This window comes from Sciurus vulgaris, assembly GCF_902686455.1.
Source record: "Sciurus vulgaris genome assembly, chromosome: 4".
In the NCBI taxonomy this organism is placed as follows: Eukaryota; Metazoa; Chordata; class Mammalia; order Rodentia; family Sciuridae; genus Sciurus; species Sciurus vulgaris.
The window spans coordinates 36521159-36545048 of record NC_136464.1 but is presented as its reverse complement, the minus strand read 5'-3'; the positions used below and the strand labels follow the sequence as shown (position 1 = coordinate 36545048).

Here is a 23890-nt window from a genome sequence, read left to right as displayed (position 1 = left end):
ACTAGGATTTCAGGTTGGGCTAGTTTTACTACAAAAAAAAAAAAAAAAAAAAAAAAAAAAATATATATATATATATATATATATATATATGTATGTATATATAGACGTTCCTCAGTATCCTTAGGGGATTGGTTCTAGACCCCTGCCATTATCAAAATCCAGGGAAGTTCAAGTCCCTTATGTAAAATAGTATAGTGATTGCATATAGCCCATCCTCTGTAAACTTCGACTCATCTCTGACTGATTTATAATACCTAATACAATGTAAATGCTGTGTAATAGTTGTTAAACTATTGTTTAGGGAATGATGATAGAAAAAAGAAGGAAAAAGAAAAGAAAGAAAAGTCTGTGCATGTTCAATACAGAACTGATCATGGTGTATTGCTATGTAAATAGTTGCTAACTGTATTGTTTGAGGAGTAATGGCAAGAAAAATTACTCAGTAGAGATGAAACTGTTGCAGACCTACTTACACAGCAAATAAACAAGGCTCAGGCTGAACAAGGCTCAAACAGCCAGTGCTGGAGGGAGCCCCAGGATCGGTGGGGGCAGGCCCAGCAGCGTGTGTCTAAACATCATTTCATTCACATGGATTCAGCAGAGGCTTAGTGTGCAGCAAATGCAAGTTTTGCTTCTGGATCTTTCTGGAATTCTTTTTCTTCGAATATTTTCTGTCCAACATTGGTTGAATCTGTGGATGCAGAACTCATGGATTAGGAAAGCTGCCTGAAATCCCAAACAACTCAAATTGCCCAATTACCTTTGAAGAGTTGATCACTGCCAGAAAAGTTCTCCCCCACCCTGCCCTTTCAGCCACTTCTCTAGAACACACTCTGGTGGTCCTTGGGTACACTGCTTGTGGAATAAATGCAGGGGATTTCCATGTATTTTTGTGGTGATTTTTTTTTTTTTTCAGCAACATGCATTGGTTTATTTGTTAGGTGGTTAAAAGTCGTTGTAACCACTTCCCTTCCCTTCTAATGAAAGATCATGAACCTTGATGTTTTAGATACCAGCAAAGAAAAACAGTTTATTTTGGCATTCTCTCTTAGATTTCTTCATGATTACAAATACGTGAATTTAGGTCAACTGATGTTTTTAACTTCAGAGCTTTGAAATTCATCCTCATAAAATAACTTTTCAAATATGAATATATATGTAATATCACAAAGAAAAATGTTCACAGTGGTTCCTCGGTGTGATAGGACTAGAGACATTTGGTTTTCCTTGTGCCTTTTTGTATTTTTCAAATATTTCTTCAGAAAATAAAAACAAATATTTTCTTTGCAAACATTTTCTTTTTTTTAATAAGTAAAATTATGCTTTCAGTTATACCTTATGGATCACGTGTAATACACACAAACTTATTCCCTTACCATGCTTCATGGAGAGAAAGATCATCTTATTATCTGTCCCTTCCCTCCACTTTTCCATGAGATACATCAAGAGACTTGCACATAGTAGGTGCTCCATCCACAGATTTTTATTTAATTTCTTTTACTGAAATTAATCACTTGGTAAAAACTTCAAAAAGCGTTTGTTTAAAAAGACCTGGTTAAAAAGACCTTTCTTTTTTTTTTCAATACATAAAGATATATTATCTTTATTCTTTTTTCCTACCCATATTTTGTTTCAAAGTAATACTTAGATTGGTTCTAGAATGTTTAACACATAAAGAGAAAAGAAAATTAGAAAAAATCTACAATGGATGTAGAATTCTCATTTGTATTATTGAAGACAACAATATAAGCTGTCAAAGACTACAGTTTTGGAAATACACCCTTTATAATATATGTTCTTAGGATTTACATTTTGTAGCAGAGTTGGCTGCTTGTTCTTTTACCAGAAATTTTGTACTGGGGAGTGGTGTAAAGTTGGGGACTACATCTGCTAGCTCTTGCCTCCCCTGTATCGCTTTCCCAAAGCTCTGTAAAGTTACAATCCTAAATTCTGGCCATTGGAATGTACTGTGTGTCACTCCTATACAAGTCAATTTAGCTCTGGCCCATCATCCTCTTCTCTCTTTTCTTCTTTCATTTGTTACTGGTGGAACCTACGACAGCCCAGGCCCCTTTGTCAATCAAATGCTGTGAACTAGAAATAAACTTCCATTGGATTAAGCTACTGAGATTAACAGAAGTTAATGTTATCACTAACCACAGTAAAAATAGTCATTAACTCCTAGAAAATATTGAAAAATGTTTGAACATAAAAATTGAAGGAAGAGGAGCTAATGCAAGATATTTATGTTCTTCCCTCAAATTGAACATTTTGCACAAAGTGACATTTACTTCCACGTCCCAATTAATAAGCCAAGAAAGACAAAAACTAAAAAAAAAAAAATCAGGTAGTACTTATCTTCTGACTGCATTTCAAAGATAACCAAATCATTGAAAAATGAAAAGTTAGTCAGTCAGCGTTTTCAGGTATAAAGCGTCAAATAATTTTTCCAACAAGATATTTTGTTTTTTTAGTGGTTGCAAAGTCACTGAACTCTCAATGATCTCAGTCAATCCCATCAATTTAGGTGAAAATAATTTGGGTCCCCCTTGCTGAATAGTCTCCAAGAATATCTTGTCATTCCTATTAATTACATGTAGGCAGAGAGCTCTCCTCGGAGCAAGGTGAAGTTGGCTGCCAGACTGTGTCTGAAGTCCCTACCTTGATGAACAATGGCAGGACATAGCATCTAGCTACGCAGGGGCTGAAGAATGAGTTCGATGTAATGATCTGAAATGCACTTGGTAAGCCCTGGATATTATTGTTGCTTTTCATGTTGGTATTTCGACCTTATGTGCTTAACTTTTGTCTATTATATAAGCCTAATTTTCTGTAGAAATAGTTAACTGCAATAGAAAATTTTAGCAATGATAGAATTAGTATCACAGGTGCTCATTTATATAGAATACTTCTGACAAGTGTCAAGTGTTAAACCGAAAGTTTGAAGTTAAACCATTCTTTGTTACATCTGTAAGTTTTTAAAAGGACTGCCTGATAATTTTATTTAACATTTATATTGATATGCAACATTTAACATTTGTCTAGATTTAAACTTTTAAATACACAAAGAAAGGATCTTTGTATATTCTCACATGGTAGCTAGTATGAAGTATATCAAAAAGGTATACTTTTAAATTTAAGCTCCTGGTTTTAGGGTAAGTTACTATTACTAGCTCTGTGCCCTTGGAAAATTTTCTGAATTTCTCAGTGCTTCAACTTCTCATCTGTAAAAACAGCTAATAATAGTACTTACTTCATATGATTATGTAAGAATTAAGTGAGTTAATATGGGTAAGGTGCTTAGGAAAGTAACTGGCACAAGGTATGTATTATTTATGTCAACTATTCTTATTATCACTTTTTTATTATCATTACCAAGTAGCATATATTTCTGGATGAATTCTATGGAAATGGAATGGAGTTTCCACATTGACTTAGTTACCATTTCAGAGATGTTTAAACTAAATAAATGGATTGCCATGGTCTGTAGCATCTAAGATCTTGCCTCCCCTACCCCATTCTTCTCATCAATTAATACAGTATTTAAAACAAACAAACAAAAAAAAACTCTATCCTTTAAAACAAGTTGAAGTGATGGGCTGGGGAGATAGCTCAGCTGGTAGAGTGCTTACCTCACAAGCACAAGGACCTGAGTTCAATCCCCAGTACCGCAAAAAAAAAAAAAAAAAAAAAAAAAAAAAAAAAAAAAACAAGTTGAAGTGCTCACATAGAAAACAGTGAAGTTTAACAAAGTCAACAACTATTTTGTCATATTAAAAATCCATTCTAAGCAGTTCGTTTGATCATTTTTATTTTTAAAATATGACGTCTTAAATTGATTTTGCTTTTGAGTGTGTAAGCATGAATAGCCAATAAGAGACACAAAGATCTTGCCAGCAGGAGCCAGAGGCTCTGCGGAAGACGCCCCTGAGGAGGAAGGGCTGTGGAAACTGGGACTCGATCAGGGCAGGCAAGAAAGGAAAGGATGTTCTCTGTGTGTGTGTGTGTGTGTGTGTGTGTGCGCGCGCGCGCCAGAAGCGGGCTTCCAACTTGCCCTGTTTGAAAATATTTGCTTGATAAAATGTCATTTGTCTTAGGTCAGGCAGATTTAACCAACTAGCATCCACTGGGTGGCTTATTAACAACAGAACTTTATTCCTCCAGTCCTGGAGGCTGGACGTCTGACTTCAGGGTGCCAGCAGGGTTGGGTTCAGGGAGGGTTCTCCTTTTCTGGATCCAGATTGCCACTTCTCCTCATATCCTCAAATGATGGAAAGAGGGCTGGGGAGCTCTCCAGAGTCCGTGTTGGAAGAGTACCAGTCCTGCTCCTGAGGGCTCCACCCTCATGACTATAACAAATAACAAAAGATAACAATTAAATAACAATACACTGTGTTAAAAGTTATTTAAAACTTGCAAATTATTTATTTCTGGAACTTTCCATATAATCTTTTTGGGACCTGATTGAGGGCCACTGAACCCTCTGAAAGTCAAACTGTGCATAAGGGGTGAACTACAGTATAATGTCTCAATTTGTACCTTGATGTTCAGTGTTTCTTTTCTCCAATCTCTCTTGTTCAGCACTTCCAGATTAAGTTTGTTAATTTTACCTCCCAGATCAAAAGATTTCCAGTGTTCCAGATCCTCAGTCTAACCTCTGAGGCCCTTATAATCTGGGCCCAATCTACCTTTCCAGAATCATCTCTTGCTAGGATCTCCTGAGGAGGCTGCGTTCCATGCCATTGCTCTGCCGATACCACCCAGATGCTTGACCTCCACCCTACCTCCACCCACTCTCTGTGAGCTCAGAGCCATGTGTATACTGGCCACTTCTGGCATTTATCATATTCTGTTCTATGGTTCATGACTCGTATGTGCCAACCTCATCTCCCTTACTATGCCACAAGTGCTTATAAGGCTGGGACCAAGCCTTCTTCATTTCCCACACCTCCTTCAGTAGAAGTGTACCCATCAGAATTCACTCAGCTGTGACGCAGTAACAAAAAGCCCTCTTATCTCAGAGGCTGCAAACAAGACACTCGTCTGACATGCCCGTCTCAGGTCAGCAGGGACCTCTGTTCCCTGACATACTCACTCTGGGATTCAGGAGTGAATCCACTGAAACTAACATGACAGCGCGGGGAACAGAACGGGAGGATCTCTCCTTGGCGATTAATTTTTTTCTATATGAAAGTGACATTTCAACCTCTGGTCCATTGGCCTAAATTAGTCCTATGGCTCCACTAGAGAGGGAAGAACAACGAAGAGTAGTCACCCGTGTTACTGGGAAAAGAGAAGAATCTTACAAAGGGAACATGAAGTCTCTACTACAGTAGCTATTATGTGCTCTGCTTATAACGCGTCATAGAGACATAAGTGAAAACAGTGAATCAATAAATAAATCTGCAAGGATTTATAAAAATAAAATAATGCTGCCTATGATAGAATGTTTAATTTTCAAGTGATTTTTACTTTTAGAAATAGGAGAATATCAACACATGTGTATATTTGTTTTCCTATTAAGTATAAATTTGTGTATGGAGGAGTGGGAGTGTAGCTCAGTGGTAGAGAGTTAGTAATGACAAACAAAAAGATGAATATGTTATGGAATACAGATACATGTTATTCTCTATTAAAAGAGGAAAGATGGAACCAGGGAATTATGAGAATACTACATACTTTAGGAAGAAATAGGAACTGCACCATAGTCACAGAAAATAACCAGGTAGATGAGTATCCAAAACTGCATTAGAAAATGATGATAGTCTGATAGGAGGAATGACGTGGTTGACTTGACTCTTTCTCCTCGTAAATGCACCTCTGCGTGTTCCTAATTATTAAGAGATACTGATAGGATGTTGTAAAGTAGTCTTCTGTGGAGTATCCCATTCCCCTCCCAGACTTGATTTGGGCATGATATAGGAAGGGACGAGAAAATGTGTGCACTTGACAAGACGCTTTGAGATAGCAGCGGAGTCTCAATCGCACGAAGTGGAATAACCCAACTCCTGCAAATCTGAGTTCCATGTTCCAACTGTGACCTCTACTTCTCTCTCTTTTTTTTTTTTTTTTTATTGCAACTAATAAGATTATCATTACCTTAGCAAGGTAAAGCTTTAAGTTTAGAGAATTAAATGAAACCCATACACTCTTTTTGAAGCAAACGTAAATTTTTAGAGTCACTACAATATGTTGTATATTTTTCATTTAAGAGAATGTGTCATATTAGGTTGGAGCTTTACTGAAATGTTTTAAAAGACTGTCACTAAGTTTGAAATCAGTATTTAAATATTTGAGACAATTGGTTCGTGAAATGCATTGTTTGATTTATTAGTTGCATAATAGTGTTTAAATATTTGGGAAATGTGCTTAATCATTATAAAAGCTTAATAAACTGAACATTAAACAAAACTAAGTAGTGGTAAGTGTTCTTACCATGTCAGTAGACCCTGAGATGTTAAGGAGCCTAGCAACTGACAAGATAGCTATTGTCCAATAGATTTATTATTCTGTACCTTGGAGCAAAAATGCATGATGTCTGGCTACTCCTATTGAAAAAACAAAATTTACACTGATTTTTGGATCACTTTTTGCAATCATCTGTCTTAACGAGTTATTGTTCAATTTGTGGCTTGATTAAGCTTGGGGGTTCGTAGGAAAATATTTTCCTGTGTTTGCTTTTTAGTAATGAGCCCAAGGTTTGTTCCTTTTAAACACTTCCTAGGTCAAACTTTCTAAAGAGGGTGGTTGAGAGATGAGGATTTGGGAGCAAGAATAGTCCAAACAACCTGAGTGACCATGAACTTCTAAGAAAGGGAAGTTAGAAATCACTTTTACGTTGCACTGATGATGAGCGCTGCACCTTCCTCTCTTCCAGTGTTCATTAACGATGCTATTTAAACAAACAGGCAAAAATCCAAGCCCTTTCTATAGCTGTCATGCAAGAACAATTCAAAGTGCCAGTTGATGCTCATGTAATATAATTATGGACTACGTTAGTAACTCTTCCTTGCTCTGGATTGCAGCAGTTCAGTTATTTTTTTCTGGAATAGATACTTCAACTTGACACTTGCCTGGCTGATCTAGGATGCTCTGAGTGTTCTTTGAGGACTTAGGGGCTAATAATGCTCAGGGATTTAGTGTCCTGAAGAACTCTTTAATCCTCTGCTTCCTGAAGCCCATCATAAGCCAGGGCCTTCTGTCACATCCCAGGAATTACAGGCAGTTTGAAGGCTCCACTGAGCAACCTTTCAGCTCCATCTTCGGGGGTCTTAGGAGTACCACTTAGGATTCCTTCAGTCATTTTGACCAGTATGTACTTCCTCCTTGTCACTCTGCCTCACGTAGCACTCTAGAGGGTCTTCCTTTCTGAATAAGAGCAGCAAAGCAAGTCACACCATGGGTGAGATCAACCAAAATGCTGTGGAAAAATACCTCGAGGAGAACCCTGGGTTTGCCAAGGAATACTTCGACAAAAAGCTGCGGGTGGAGGTACTGGGAGAAATCTTCAAGAACAGCCAGGTGCCCGTCCAAGCCAGCATGTCGCTCCCTGAGCTGACGCAGGTGGAGGAGTCCGCTATGTGCCTGGAGCTGCTGTGGTCTGTGCAGGAGGAGTCGAGCAGTGCTGAGCTGACGGCACACAGGGTCCTGCAGAGGCTGGCCCAGCTGCTGCAGGCCGACCGCTGCAGCATGTTCATTTGCCGCGCCCGCAATGGCACACCAGAGGTGGCCTCGAAGCTGCTGGACGTCACCCCAACCTCCAAGTTCGAGGACAACTTCGTGGTCCCTGACAAAGAAGTGGTGTTTCCTCTGGACATCGGGATTGTAGGTTGGGTTGCGCACACGAAGAAACCCCTTAACGTCCCGGATGTGAAAAAGGTAGGTGACCTTCTGATAGTAGGGCAGAGGTCTTGGCAGGGTCAGAAGGAACCAATGGGAAAGAGATGGCAGCACTCTGGGGCCACTTGTGTGGCTAAAACCTGGAAGAGTGGGCAGTGGGGAAGGGGAGCACCCAGGCCCAGCCGTGCCAGATTTAGCAAATAAAAATATAAGTTAATCAGTTAAGCTTGAATTTCAGATGGTCAATGAATAATGTTTCCCAGTATGCCCGTGTGGTAGACACATTATCAGATGCTCCTGCCTGGGCCTGTGTGGTCCCCACCAGTTCCCCTACGTCCTCATGGCTTTGGGGATTCTCTTCTGAACAACCCAGGCAAGGAGGGCACTCACTGGGGGATCAGCCAACATGTCCAATGCCATGCCTCTGATACACAACCATCAGAGGACAAGCAATTCTTGGGACAGACTGGTTCATAAATCCACTATTTCGTCTATAAACCAAATGTGCCAAAAAAAAAAAAAATTACACCCTTTGAAAGTTCAGATCTTTGACTTGACTCCTTACAAATGTGGATTTAAGTGATAGTGAAGTACAGTTGATGCCCCTCCTCCAGTAACTCAGCTCTCACAAGAATGAAGGCCCATCGCGTAAATGGGACCCTGGGACCTTCCTGAAGACCATATGCACATAGTGCCAACACAAGGCATTGTTATGCCCCTTATGAAAACAGAAAAATTAACTCTTCTTACCACTGCAATACATATTCATTTTAGAAAAATGATAAAATATTAAATACTTGGCAACAGGAAGCTTCCAGCATGGAGTTTCTCCTGGCAGCCCTTACTCCCCACCTGAGTCTCCCGTTATGATTTCCTCTTAACAAAAGGAGAGAAACGGATTATGATGAAGCAGAGGTACTGGTCAAGAGCAGCCCCTGAAATGCTTTCTGTGCAGGGGTCGGTTGCCAGCAGATGACCAGGGCAGCTGGAGAGCCAGGAGCATAATCCCCTCGATGCCTCCTGAAGCTGATTACTGGAGGAGGTTGGCACAGGCCCGGGAGAAAGCATTTTGTCAAACAGGAGCAAACAATTGCCCTACAGTCCTTAGGTGCAGGGGCTGCATCAGGCACTTAGCATCTCCTGTTTCTTACAACCCTTCCTTCACAGAGTTGAAGCTGCTTGAAGTTTTCTTTTGAGGCTACTGCAGCTGTTTTCAGTGACTAAACAGATACATGCCCTTAAGAGAGGCTTCTCGTGACCCCAACTCAAAGGCTGTGTCCCCACACCCTGAGATTTTCTCATGGGAATATGCTTCTTCACAGTTTCCAACTGAGCCCACCTTCGAAAATGTACACATCAAATTTGGGAAGTTGACATTCAAGAATTTTTTGCTGACTTTTTTTTCAGTACTAGGGATTAAACTCAGGTACTCTTTATCACTGAGCTACCTCCCAGCCCTGTTTTCATTTTTATTTTGAGACAGTGTCTTGCTAAGTTGCCTAGACTGTCTTTGAACTTGCAATCCTCCTGCCTTAACCCTGGAAGTAACTGGGGTCACAGATGTGCACCACTATACCTGACTTTTCTGATTTTTTTAAAAAGAGAGATGGGTAAAATGATTTCTCCTGTAATACTTAATGAGCTCAGTGCTCTGTGTTGAGAGGAAAACAACAGAATAGAACCACTTAAAAGCTGACCTGTTGGGGCTGGGTTGTGGCTCAGTGGTAGAGCGCTCCCCTAGCATGCATGGGGCCCTGGGTTCGATCCTCAGTACCACATAAAAATAGAATAACAGTATTATGTCCACCTATAACTAAAAAAAATATATATTTTTTAAAAAAATCAACCTGTCACTGTCCATGGTGGGCATTTCTGCAGGGGAGAGGGTTGAGAAACAGGTGTCTCCCTTCTCCTGATGACTCCTGCTGTTCTGGATAGGCCAGGGAAGTGTGTGCTGAAGATAGATAACCCCCTGAACTCAGGGGAGGAAAAGATCCCATTTGCTTTCTATTTCTACTGTTTTCTCCTCCAGCCTGGTGCTTTTCAACTCTCTCTGTACTTCCAAGCAAACAGGAAGCTTTAAAGAATTATTGATGCCTGAGACTCTCAGGTGATTACACAGGACTCTCAGGCTGGGACACAGGCATTGCTATTTTTTTTTAAAGCTCCCCAACTAATTCTACTATGCAGTCAATGTTGAAAACCACAGGTCCATTGGGAGAGCAGACCCAGAAGGAGGAGATGAATGTCAAATCAGCTGTGGAATATGAGCTGAAAAGGGTTTGGCAATCTTTAGTCCAACTCTTTCTGTCCTGTGGCAAATGGATAGCTGAAGTCACCAAGTTGTATTTCCCCCAGAGTCCATGGTACCTGTCAATGAGAAAGGCCAGAACAGAATGAAGCCTCCGGAGTCTGGGCCTAGCCCTCTCCTCTCTTACCCTGCATTTCAGCATATGGTAAAATCTACAACAGGAAACGAGTGGAAACCAATGTTTTAAGTGAAGTTTCTGATTCATTCTTCACTTTTCCATTGCAACTTGGCAATTTATAAGACATTTTTCACATTCTTATTCTTATTTGGTTCTGACGAAGACCCCGTGCAGGAGACAGGGACCATTCATTGTATTTCCATCTGTGTAGTAAGAATTGGCTCACAGTCAGGTAGGCAGGCTGTGTCAGGTTCAGAGGAATAGCCAGGGTCTTCAAGGCCTTCCTCTTTCTACTACATGGTTGACCACACATGATTTTTCTTCTGGTTAGCAGTGTGGGCACAGGTGAGGGAAAGATTTCTGACACCTATACAAAGACCCAGAACTGGATACTCTCCATGTTGGGATTGTGAAGATGGTAACAGGGTAGCTTTATGGTGAAGGCAAATGCTTTGGCACCAGACAAACCCGGGTGCAAACCTAAGTCTGAAGATTGGTAACAGTGCTGAATTTCCACCAGTGAGAAATGAAGACAATCAAATGTACAATTTGACTGTATATGAGGTGCCTGACTCATAGATGCTCAATAAATGCTAGTTATGTTATGATTATCCTTATGCCTGTAGGACTGTGGGGCCTGGGTATACAGTGTCAGTGATTACTGCCTTTCTTAAAACAGGTTAAAGGCAGGAAAACTCTTAAGAACAGGAAAGAGAAATATCCTCTTAGAGCTAATTGTTTCTTTTTCTATTGGGAAAGCTGTTCATTAACAGTATGGGTGACCCTGAATCCGACTCTGGTTTAAAAGAAAGCCACAGGAGAAGGTTGAAGTTTTCAATAATTAACTGGATGCCCAGAGATCCCTTTCCTTCCTCTTCTTTCTTCCTCTTCACCTCCTTTTCTGCCTCCCGATTCCAAGGGTTAATGGTGTTTAATCAGGATTTAGCTACACTGAGATCAGGAGGGATCAGGCACCCTGCTGCTCCAAACAATGCTCCAGGGTTGCCTTCAGGAGCTTTCTTGGGGCGGGGGGGCGGAAATCAAGAGAATTTGGGAGTGCTAGAAACACAGGCTTTCCTCAAAGAACTTCACTAAGGACTGTTTGAGTTAGTGAAAATTAAAAAACAAAACAAATAAACAACAACAACAAAAAAAAAAACTAGAAAGCCACACCTCCTCTGCCCTGTAATTTGATGGATGGTCTATCCTGGACTTTCAGATGTGAGAATGAGTAAGCATTCAGTTTTGAAACGGAGAAGCCATTTTCTCAAAACAGTCAATGGAACTTTCGAACACACCCTTGTGCTTAGAAATCTAGGATGAAATGGCGTGGAGGTTTGGGGTGCTGAGATAAATGTGTTTGGAGAGAAATGCTGCCTGACTCCCTGCAGTGGTGCCTGCCTCTGGGTTTTATTTATTCTTTCAGTGCCCAGGACTGCTGTGTAAATGAAGGTGATCACAATCTGTAATGGATCATAGAGTAGGAGGAAAACAGGATGAGAGCTGGCCTAGGCAAGCAGTGGCTTAAGAGAAAGAATCTAGGAGTCTGGAGGTATCCTGACCTGAGGGTGAAGATGCTACAAGAAGCAGAGAGAAGTAACAGGTAAAGTGGCCAGGAAAGAAATGTGACTGTTAATGGCTTGGGGGCAGAGTGCTGGCTCTTAGAGGAAGGTGCTCCTAGGCTCAGGAGACTGGTATCCAACTAAGGGCATCTAAATTCTTCAGTGACTAGAATTTGTTAGAAAAACTAGGACTAGAAGAAAAAGGATAATTGTAAAAGAGAACTACTTTTCATCTAGGATGTTCCCCAAAAATACAAGGCTTCCCCGCCCCTCAGCATTTATTGAGCATCTACTATATATAAGACACTTTCTGAGTGCCCAACCATACTCAATTGTTCTATCTTCACTTCATGGACTCTAAGTAGTAGATAATAATATTCTTTCCTCTTTCAGATTAGAAACAAGGACACAAAGGGTAAGTAACATGCCCAGGATCACACAGCTAGTAAATTGGGGTCTGGTTTCAGTCGAGGATGTCTGTCTCAAGAATCTTCTCCATTATGCAAGGCTGGTTCCCAAAGAAATAGTTGGTTTAGGTGTTTCTGCTTTGGGAAGGGAATAGAAGTATCAGGGGTGAAGAGCTTCATTGGATTCCCCCAGCATCACCCATTTGCTTTGTGAATGGTCCCATTGCTAGGGATCCTCCACAAGAGTGATTCACCCACTGCCACTGGGTTGAACATTAAAATTACATGGAGCACTAAAAGTACAAGTTCTTGGGGAAGAGAAATTCCACTTTGGGAGATTAAGACTGGTTGGGTCTGCTGGGGATTCTGAAACACAGCTCAGGCCTGCTGCTCCAAGTGAGTTGAGCTCTGAGTTCTATTGGCCACGTGGTCCTTGTTCCTGGGGAAATTCTGGCCTGCAAATCACATATCAATGAACTCTCCTGGTTTTACTTCAGGAAACTGAACAGAATACAGCCTTCATGGTTGATGCTGCTTTTAGAAGCACCAGCAACACAAGGAAATGAAAAGAATACAACTTATATATACATATAATAGAACAGGACATTAATTTTTGCCAGTGAATCTCAGTATTAGGCAAGAAGTTCACTGCTAATTGAAAAAGACCCAAGTTCAAAGGGAAGAATGTCAGAACTTATGGAAGGCTGGGTCTCCATCCATCTAGAATGGATATTCCCTGAAATTGCAAGTAATACAGCAACCACCTTCCTTAACCTTCTTCTCAAACCCTTCCCTTTATTCACTCTTCCAAGCTTGTCACCCAGTCCTTGCCCTGGCCAGGATATTAGAATCATCTCTTGCATACTGATACAGAAGGTTCATATTCATGAAGATCCACTTTCTTCTCTCCCAAAGAAAGAAAAAAATATGAATAAAAGACATTAGCTTGCTAGAATATTGAAAAGCTAATATGTACCTGATGCTGGCAAAAAGGTGGTCTTCTCACACAGTGAAAGTATAAATTTCAAGCCCTCATGAAAGTTATCTGTGTAAATTAAAGTTGCTTATAACCTGTTGATCCAATAGACGGGATTTCCACTTTGGAAATCCACTGTGTAAAAGCAAAAGCAAGGATGATTAGTGTGATATTGTTTGCTGGGGGGAGGGGGACAATAAACACACCAAATCAGTAGAAGACCGCAGAATGAATCTCAGGGCATCCTTAGTGTGGGGTGCTGGGCAGGAATCTAAGAGGTGAGTTCAGATCCATATGCATGTGTCTGGGGGGATGTCCACAAGACATTATAAGTCATGAAAGTATCATATAAAATTTGAAAGGGAGAAAAAATAGAAAAGAAAGATCTTTGTCCATGTACAGAGAAAGACATAGAAGGAAACACTGATTTCCTCAAGTAGATGAGATTAGAAGGAATTGGAGGATTATCATTATTTTCTTTTATGCTGAAATGTAGGGGTTGGCCTGTTTCAAGAACATGTTTTACTTTCGTAATTAGAGAATGATGTCTGTGTTCCCAGCTCACCATCCCTCCTTGCACAGGCTCCCTGTCTGTCGCCACCCTGTGCTTCCCCTTTCTTCCTCCTAGAACGTCACTTTCCACTGAGCTGTAACACACTTCTTTCCTCCTGGCCCAATCTCAGCCTAAATTAGATGAGCCACAGCTCAGGTAAGACATGCTCGTCTGACATGGGAAATTTCATCCTGCGCAGTCCCAGAATGATCGGTGATGGGTGGGGGCACCAGTCATTGTTGGTACGATTTGGATTAGAGAAAATGTCATAGCTCTACCACTCTGGGATCCTGTGCCGTTTTGACAGCATATGAACATGTTTTTCAGAACAACCATTTTTCTGACTTCATGGACAAACAAACCGGGTATGTCACTAAGAGCCTGCTGGCAGCCCCAGTCGTCATGGGCAAGGAGGTTCTTGCTGTGCTTATGGCGGTGAACAAAGTAAACGCATCTGAGTTTTCCAAACAGGATGAAGAGGTAACGCTAACCTCAGGCAGCTGGTCAGAGGCGCAGGAAATAGATTTGTTGTATAATCAGAGGAAAAGTGTCAGACCCATGATTTGTTCTTCTCTGCCATCTGTAGGTCTTTACCAAATACCTCAACTTTGTTTCTGTCATCCTAAAACTTCATCATACCAACTACCTATACAGTGTCGAATCCCGAAGAAGCCAGGTAAAGGAAGGTGACATCAGTCACACCATGCTGACCTGCTTTGACAAAGGGCCCCAGGTCCTTCCTATCCCTCATGGAGATTTAAGCCACATGGAGCAGATCCCTAGTGCTCAGTCCTGGGTGTCCCCTCATGTCTTCCCACCCCTCCGACTCAAACCTCCATCTATATATACAACTGGGCTCAGCTTTTTTTTTCTTTCAGTCAAAATTCAGCATGACCTTGGTTTCTTCATCTCTGAGATGATGATGATAATTACAGTTCCTAACCATATGGTTAGTGTGACTAATTGTCATTAGAAAAAAAAATGTCATTAGATCTCACCATAAAGCTTTTATCAATTCCTAGATCATGGTAAAGCTCTTAATTTGAAGAGAAAATCACTCTTTAAAGTTGATTGTTTCCATGAGGCAGAAGGATAAGAACAGTATTTCCTGAGTCTAGAACCTCAGTTTCCTCATCTGGAAAATGCAGGGATATTGTTGGGATGGAGGGTCCCTCCCCATGCTAACTCTCCAGGTCAGGTTACCTCTGACTAGTTATGAATGCATGAAGGAGTCCACATGGGTTTCTCCCTACAAGGCCAGCAGACACCAGTGGACCCTCTGCCCAGGGACTTTCTTTACATCCAACTTAAGAGCACTTGCCCTTTGGAGCCAAAACATTTGGACATGGGGTCTCGCCGTGGCTTCTCTGCCTTCATAAACCCATGGCCTTGCAATGGGAAGGGACCTTAGAAGCCCTCCATCCAATGTTCCTGCATCATATGGATGAGGAAACTGAGGTTCCAGACTCCCGTACCCTGACTACAAATATTGTTCTTTATCCTTCATTACCCCACTTAGATGATCTGAGTAGTTCGTTGGGTGCATACATGCTCAAACATAGAATGTCATTGTCAAACACAGAATCGCATTATCTAGTGACATGTATTCAGCTTATTTGATGCACCTCCTGTTTTCTCTGGGCGAATGCTCTGTCTCACCACAGTGTATTTTGTTCTAACTGGATTTTTTTTTAAATATCTATTTTCAGATCCTTATGTGGTCAGCCAATAAAGTATTTGAAGAGCTCACAGATGTTGAGCGACAGTTTCACAAAGCGCTGTATACAATCAGAACATACCTAAACTGTGAGCGATACTCCATTGGACTGCTGGACATGACCAAAGAGAAGGTCCTCATTGTTCCACACCTCAGAGCACCTATAAATACACAGCTCATGAAACATGATCCATTGAAAAATGGATACACTGTGTAAATAATCAGTCATGATAGATCACTAGAACCAATGCCAAGCAGGCATGGTACTGAGGTAAAAGTGTGCCTTTTGGAGCAAAAATGATCCAGGCTTGAATTTGGACTTTTTCACTCTAAGCCATCTAGATCTTCACTAAATCTTTTTCTTTTTTAAAATTAACTAATAGCCCTTCATTTTTAGATCAGTTTTAGGTGCAGGAAAAATTGAGCAGAAAGCACAGAGTTCCCAGAAACATCCTCATCTCTCCCACCCCTCCCCCAGCATCCTGTATTGTTAACATCTTGCATTAGTGTGGTACATTTTTTTTGCAGCTGAGGAAATGATATTGATATATTATTAGTAAATAATGTTCATCATGTACATTAGGAAATACTCTTTGTGCTGTGCAGTTCCATGGGTTTTGACAAGTGCATAATGTTATATACCTATTACAATATCATACAGAATAGTTTTGGTGTCCTGTAACTCCTGATCTCACCTACCCAACCCCCTCCCCGCACCCCACTCCCCTCCAAATCCCAGGCATTTTTTTTTTTTTTTTTACTGCCTCTATGTTTTTGCCTTTTCCAGAATACCAGTAGTTGGAATCATATAGGATGTAGTTTTTAAGACTAGTTACTTTAATTTAGCAATATGTACTTAAGTTTCCTCCATGTCTTTTCATGGCTTGATAGCTCATTTAAAAAAATTAATTTCTTAAATTTTTCCAATTTTTATCAGACAGTAATTGTATGTATTTATGGGGTACAATGTGAAATTTTGATATATGTAAACATTGTAGGGGGATTATATCAAGATAATGAACATATTTATCACCTTATATACTGATTTTTGTGTCGTGAAAGTATTTAAAACCTATTCTTTCAACGATTCTGAAAATATAATGCATTATTATTAATTCTGATCACTGTATTTTTTAAATAAATCTTAAAAACTTATTGCTCCTAAATGGAACTTTGTAGCATTTCGACAAACTCTCTCTAGGCCCCCTGCCCCTCACCCCCAGCCTGTGGGAACCACCATTCTGCTCTTTACTTGTGTAAGTTTGACTCTTTTAGATTCCACATGTAGGTAAAATCATGTTATATTTGTCTTTCTGTGCCTGGTCTATTTCAATTAGCATAATGTTCTCCAGGTTTGTTGGTGTTATCACAAATGGCAGGATTTGCTTTATTTTGAAAGCTTACTAGTCCATGTTTTCTTTACCCACTCAACCATTGATCGACACTTAGGATGATTCCACATCTTGGCTAAGCTCATTCTTTTTTGTGACTGAATAATATGGCACTGCATGGCAATTTGTTTCTCACTGCATCTATTGAAGGACATCTTGATTGCTTCTAATTTGGGGCAATTATGAATAAAGCTGCCATGAACGTTCTATGTACGTTTTTGTACATATGTATGAGTTTTCAACTCACTTGGGTAAATACCAAAGAGGACAACTGCTGGGTCATATGGTTTGTTCGCCCATGTAAAACATTGCCAGACTGTCTTCCCAAGGGACTGCATCATTTTACGTACTCACATCCTCACCAGCAGTTGGTGATGTCATTGTTTTTAGGGTTTTAGCCATTCCAGTAGATATAGTGATATATCATGGTTGTCTTAATTTGCAATTTCCTGATGACATATGATGTTGATCACCTTTTCACATGCTTCCTTGCCATTGGTACATCTTTGGTGAAATGTCTGTTCAGATCTTTTGCTCATTTTTTAATGGGGTTGTGTGTTTTCTTATGGTTCAGTTTTAAGGGTTCTTTGCAGTCAGGCTTAGTGGTGCCCATTTGTAATCCCAGCTCTCCGAAGGCTGAGGGGGGAGGATTACTTGAGCTCAGGAGCTTCAGACTATCATAGAAAACATAGCAAGACACCATTTAGAAAACAAGAAAAAAAGAGTTCTTTACATATTTTGGATCCAAGTCCTTTAGTGAACACATGTTTTACAGATATTTTCTCCCAGTCTGTGGCTTATCTTTTCATTCTCCTACCAGCAACTTTTGCTAAGCAGAGGTTTTCAATTTTAATAACATCCATCTTTTCATTTTTTCCTTTCACAAGTTGTGCTTTTGGTGTTGTATATAAAAAGTCTTCACACATTCAGGTTCACCTAGATTTTCTATATCATGCTCTAGAATTTTTATAGTTTCATGTTTTACATTTAGGCCTATGGTTCATTTTGAATTATTTTTAATGGAAGGTATAAAGTATGTAGACTCTTTTTGCCTGTGGATGCCCAATTGTTCCAACACAATTTGTTAAAAAGACCAGTCTTTCTCTGTGGTCTTTGCTCCTTTGCCAAAGAGCAGTTGATCATGATTGTGTAGGTCTTTTTCTGAGTTCTCAAATTTCTTCCACTGATCTGTTTGACCATTCTTTTGCCAATACCACACCATCTTGATTCCTATACTTTATATTAAGTCTCAAAGTCAGGTCTCAAAGTCTCTGGCTTGTTTCTTCCTTTCAGCAAATTCTTTCACCTGAGTCTTTAGAAGAGTTTTTCTCTTCTAAAAAATGAGGACATCTCTTTATTAGTTGTGAAGGTGTGATATAATGTGCATAAAATATATAGTAGACAATAGGGGCATAATAAATTACCATTTTGAGATTTTGCATTTTGAAAAAATTTTAAATTCTTTTGAAGCAAAAATAATGAAATATTTGGTATCCATATTATAATGTTCGTTCCTCATCTTGCTTATTTTATTGGAGGTTTGGTAGTTCAATGCAGTTTATACTCTTCCTGTGATTGATAGCTATTTTTTTTTTCAGAGTAATTGTTCCAAATGGACAAATATAGGTCCAAACATCAGAAAAGATGGGTTCTGATTTTGTCTCTGGCACTTTCTAGCTGAGTATATTGGTTAGAATGCTTTGGGCTGCAAGGAACTGGAGACCTAGCCAAAAGCATCTTTAACAAAATGATGTTAAAAGTCCCAAGGTAGGACAGTTCTAGCACTGGCTAATGCAGAGTTCAGTAGAGTCATTGAAGTCTCAGGTGTTTTCCTGTCCCCCCTCCCCACCCCCTGCAAGTACTTTGCTACCTGCAACACGTTGTAAGATCTCTCTTCTTATGGGGCCAAGAAGGTCATTGCAGCTCAAAGCATAATACGTAGACATGACAAAATTGAAAGGTTTTTCCTCCAAATGTCACTTTCATCTAAGAGACACCTTTCTCTAATAGCCCCTAAGCAGTCTTCTCTCCTTCAGTGGCCAGAACTGGGTCACCCACCTGCTCTCCAACTAATCCAGACACCTGATACAGAACCAGGTACAGGCTGGCCAGGGTCCTTCTTCCCTGGACAAATTATCACCAGATATCCAAATAAAATCCGATTCTGCTAGCAAGAAGAGGGAGAGTGGATGAACAACAAGGCGACTGACATTGTTGACTGTTCTGAGTGACATTAGCCAAGCCTCTTAACCGATCTGAATTTAGTTTAGTTGTCTACTAAAGAGCTGCTCTATGCTGAGTACTTTGAACTCTGTGCCAGTTGATATGTATTATTCATTTAATCCTCACAACAATGCTCTAGTATAAATTCTACTATTATCCCCATTTACAAATGAAAAAGAGTTAAGTTACTTGTTTATAGTCATGAGTGTGTAAGCAGTATTGCTGAGAATTCCAGGTTTTTTCAGGTCTAACATTCTAGAACTATATAGATTAACAAATTATACAGATGCATATAGTTCAGATAAGATATGGTAGGTCATGGGACAGTTTGTTTAATAATGTTTAAATGTAATTGCCTCCAGGAATTCTACGATGAATGGCCAATCAAACTTGGAGAAGTCGAGCCTTATAAAGGTCCAAAGACACCAGATGGCAGGGTAAATGCAAATATCATTTCTGGTGCTGTCTGTGTATGGTGTCAGGTCCCAAACTAAGAGGCTGTGGAAGGAGCACTGGCCTGGGAAGGTCTGGGTTTTTCTCCTGTCACTTTCTGTTGGGACTCCAAAGTAGCAGAGAGAGCTCTGCACAAAATATTTGAGGATCAGGTCCCAGCTCTGCTCCAGCCAGCTGGTTGGTCCTTGTCTTAACTCTCCATTTCATTTTCCATAAATCCAGGGCCTAGTAGAAAATGCACTTTAACAGTGCTTTTTTTTTTTTTTTTTAAGTGGTGCTGGGGATTGAACTCAGGGCCTTGTGTGTACAAGGCTAGAGCTCTACCACGAAGTTACACCTGAATCCTTCTCCACAAGTTTTAAGAAGTGTTGGGCCCTTCTTCAGTTATATGGATTTGGGATCCCCAGGGAAGGCTTGAGTTCACGTTCCTTTCACCCTTGGCTGCAGGCTTTATGAGGGCAGGCACTGTGCATATTCATCTACTTCCATGTTCCTGGCACACAGGAAAAAGAAGTTGTGTAGGACACATTGCAACCCATGGTTCCTCATCTGCCCCATGAAGTAGAGAGACTAGTACTCAAGTCACTTCCAGCTTTGACAAAGGATCCATGACCCCTGTTTCTGAGGCACATGTCCAGATAAGCCAGTGCCGGAGGGGGCTGCGTCCCCACTGTGCCCAATGTACAGCTGACTGCAGTTGAGGAATTACGTGATTTGTTCTAGTGAAGTTATTCTTGTCAAGCATTTCTGGACAACAAAAGGGGACCAGTTAAAAGTAGAAGCAGACTAGCTGGTTTTTTTGGTAGTCTGAGTCCCCATAAAGCTGAGTGAATTTCTTAAAAATGAAAGTTTGGCCTTAATGAATATTGAGAGTCAATATTTCTGACTTTATTACAAGTTTGTAATTAGTATGAGTAGTTTAGTAATTTATGTTCTGCAGAAAAATGTGACTAAGAAACTAGATACTATTTATAAGAGTTTAAGAAGTACAAGTTCTTAAATGAGGTATTTTCTTTGGGAAATAATTTCTTGCTCTTTATCTCCTTCTCTCTTAGGAAGTCATCTTTTATAAAGTAATTGATTACATTTTACATGGAAAAGAAGAAATCAAAGTGATTCCGTGAGTACTGTCATGAAGAAATCATGGGAGTTGGCATTTTATTTTTGTGTATGGTGCAGTTCTCTCTATAGCAATGGTTTTCTTTCTTCTAATCTTCCCCCAGGACGCCTCCTGCAGACCACTGGACATTCGTTAGCGGGTTGCCAACTTATGTTGCTGAAAATGGATTTGTAAGTTATCGGACAAATTCATATTCTAAATAATACCCTATGAAACTCTTACTAGTTAAGATATAGATACAATTGTCACAGTAAGAATGCACAAGGTAAGGGTTATGACAACTTCCTTTACACAAGACAGACGAGTCTTGACAGTCGAATATAGGGTAACTGGGGACTTCAAAATTCTACGTGAAAATATTTATTCAGAGTGAGAATAAATATTTCACCCATCTCTCAACTTCTTACTCAGCAGTCATGTGAATTTCAGACGCCCTTTCAAAGCCAATAATTATGATTTGTGGAAGGTTTAATTCTATCTCAAATACAATTGGTCAATTTTTTGATGCAAGAGAGACATGCAGGGCACAGACAGATAGGTCAGGGGTAGGATTTCTCTGACATCTTGATCCAACTGTAAATGTTCTCTTCAAGCCTTCAAGTATGGACTTCAACACGTACCACTGATGGAAAGGTCAGAAAAGAGGAATAAGCTGCTTTTTGCCTCTTTAATCCATGCTTGAATGATGCTCGCCCATTAAATTATGTAATCGTTCAAGATGAATTTTGAAATTAATGGATAACACAAAGATTCCTTAAACTCTAGACTATAAATGCTCATAAAAACTGCACAAGATTTTCACATTTTTTTTGTAGAAGTAATATAAAAGCAGTCCCTGTGGTCCAAACACTCTTAAAAAGCACTTGCCTTGGGGCCACAGGGCTGCCAGCATTTGGTGGGCAAGGAGCGTCCCCCAGGCCTTTTGTGATGGGTTGTTAAACTGCTGTCAACTTGAAGCCCCCACAGTGGGAGAATTTATACCAGGCAAATGGGCAACAGATACAAACCAGGGGTCCCCGCAGGCCTTGCCCCGAGAGCCCATTCCACCAGCACCTTTCTGGAGATGATGGTTCTGCTTTTATCCCGTATCTTAGAACAGATCACTTAACATTTTTGGATTTCTTGTTTTCTCATCTTTAAAAGGAGAAGCTTAAACTTAATGGTTAACATTTCTTCCAATCTTAAAATGCTGTGACTTTAAGTATCTAATGTAACTTTGATGGAAAGAAAGATATAGTTTTTTATTAAGACATATTCTTGCTGGGAATGGGTGGTGCACATCTATAATCTCAGAGATGCAGGAGGCTGAGACAGGAGAATCACGAGTTCAAGGCTGGCCTCAGCATGTTAGCAAGATCCTGTATAAAAAAAGAGGGGGTAGGGAGCAGGGTTGGGGGGGTTAACTCAGTGGTAAAGCCCCTTGGTTCAATCCCCAGTACAAAAAATGAAGAAAAAGACCCATTTGTGGATATGACGTGAGGAACCAATGATATAGAATGACCCAGTGGAGTGATTTCTTGTCCATATGGGTAGGAGAAATAGTCTCTGAATTCCAGTAGTTAAAATGATATTTCCACAGTGAATCTTTACTTTAGTGCAAATAAAAGGCTGTCCCTTTGTCCCTTCCTGTCCCTTTGTCACCTCTTTTTACCTGGATTCCACTTCAGTGGGGGGTAATGGGGAGAAGCAATCCCTGCATCCATGCCTAGGCATTATTCTGTTTAGCTTTCTCCTTTCCTTGGCCTGAACAGCTAGTTGCTTTGGATTTGAAGGAGGTTCCTCAGAGGCTGGGAGAGTGGGAAGGAGCCGAGATGGGGTGAAATGTCACCCAGTGACTTCATGATAGCAGGTATGGGTGAGCTGAGGTCCAGCGTGAATCATTTGCCTCTCAGCAGACAAGAGCTGTGGATAAAACCTCGCTCCTGATGCATTCTTTCTGAGTCTCCTTTGTGGGTGTCTATGGTTCTACCACGCCATGTTTCAGGAGTCTGGTCTCCTCTTGCTTTGCAGATATGCAACATGCTGAACGCCCCTGCGGACGAGTACTTCACATTTCAGGTAACTGAGCCCTCAGAGCGGCCTGATGCTTACTGGCCTGGCCTTTCTCCTTCCCTGACATGCTGAGACCGACTTCCTAGAGAACCTGACTCTGCTCACCACACGTGTGTCCCTGCACCAGCCCCTGAACTTGCCGGCCTGGTGACCCACTCCTGTCCACCCTCACAGCTCTTGTGGTTTGTGTCCCTCCCAAGTTCATGTGTTAAAAACTTAATCCCCAAGTTCGTATGTCAGTGGTGTTGTTGGAGGGGCCTGTGGGAGGCAATAGGGTTAGATAGGATGTCAGGTGGAGCTGTGCGATGGCATTTGTGGCTTTGTGAGAAGAGGAAGAGAGGCCTGAGTTGGCACCCTCTTGCCACATCACCGTGAATGCTCTTTGCCCTGTTGTGAGGCAGCAAGAAGGCCTTCCCTAGGTGATGGTGCCATGCTCTTGGACCCTCCCACCTCCAGAACTGTGAGATATGTGAATTTCTTTTCTTTATAAATTACCCAGCCTGTGGCATTTCTATTACAGCAGCAGAAAATGGACTAAGACAATGACTTTCTGCTTGGACTTGGCTGTGGGACTTGGGGACTCATTCTTCCCCTTCCTGACTTCATTGAGTTCACAGAAGGGCCAGTTTGTCATATCTGCCTTCCTCTACCCCTGATGCCTTCCCTCCCCTCCTATCATACCTCCCTATTATCTCTGCCCCTGCCCTCCCCTGACCATGGAAAATAAGCTGGCATTTGGCTCTCTAACCTCTTCTTTCTGCCTGCTGGTGCTTATTGGTCTGTGTTCTGCATTTAACAAGCATCTGGTTAGAGCCCTAATCCCAGACAGGAGTCTGGATTTCCTCCCTGGTGGGCACTGCTGTTGTCTGTCTGTTTCTCTTTCTTACACACACACACACACACACACACACACACACACACACAGCCCTATTTTGCCTGGGTGGAAAAACCAATCTCCTTGAGGTCTGAGTGGTGCGTCCCCAGGAGCAAACTGGACCAGGCCTTGGGGAAACCTGGGCCCACTTCCTGGTTACATGTAATGTTCCCCTCAGATCCACCTGCTGCTCCCTGTGCTTACTGATGTGGAAACACACAAACACCATGTAGCTGTCCTCGGTCTCACTTTTCCTCCCTTCCAACTGAAGCCTCCTTGTGACCATGCTGTGTC

The 23890-nt window shown here is 40.9% G+C and overlaps 1 protein-coding gene across 1 annotated transcript in view; it reads left to right on the top strand.

Moving 5' to 3' along the window:
- Window positions 1-7398: 7398 nt before the first annotated feature.
- Window positions 7399-23890, top strand: part of PDE6C (phosphodiesterase 6C) — a gene marked incomplete at its 5' end in the record, with an annotated part of 50053 nt that continues 33561 nt past the window's right edge. Inside the window, 8 exons of the mRNA XM_079136662.1 lie at window positions 7399-7878; window positions 14094-14246; window positions 14353-14442; window positions 15476-15616; window positions 19460-19534; window positions 20606-20670; window positions 20774-20840; window positions 22681-22728. Of these exons, the coding sequence (XP_078992788.1) occupies window positions 7399-7878; window positions 14094-14246; window positions 14353-14442; window positions 15476-15616; window positions 19460-19534; window positions 20606-20670; window positions 20774-20840; window positions 22681-22728 (1119 nt within the window). The remainder of the gene's footprint in view (window positions 7879-14093; window positions 14247-14352; window positions 14443-15475; window positions 15617-19459; window positions 19535-20605; window positions 20671-20773; window positions 20841-22680; window positions 22729-23890) is intronic.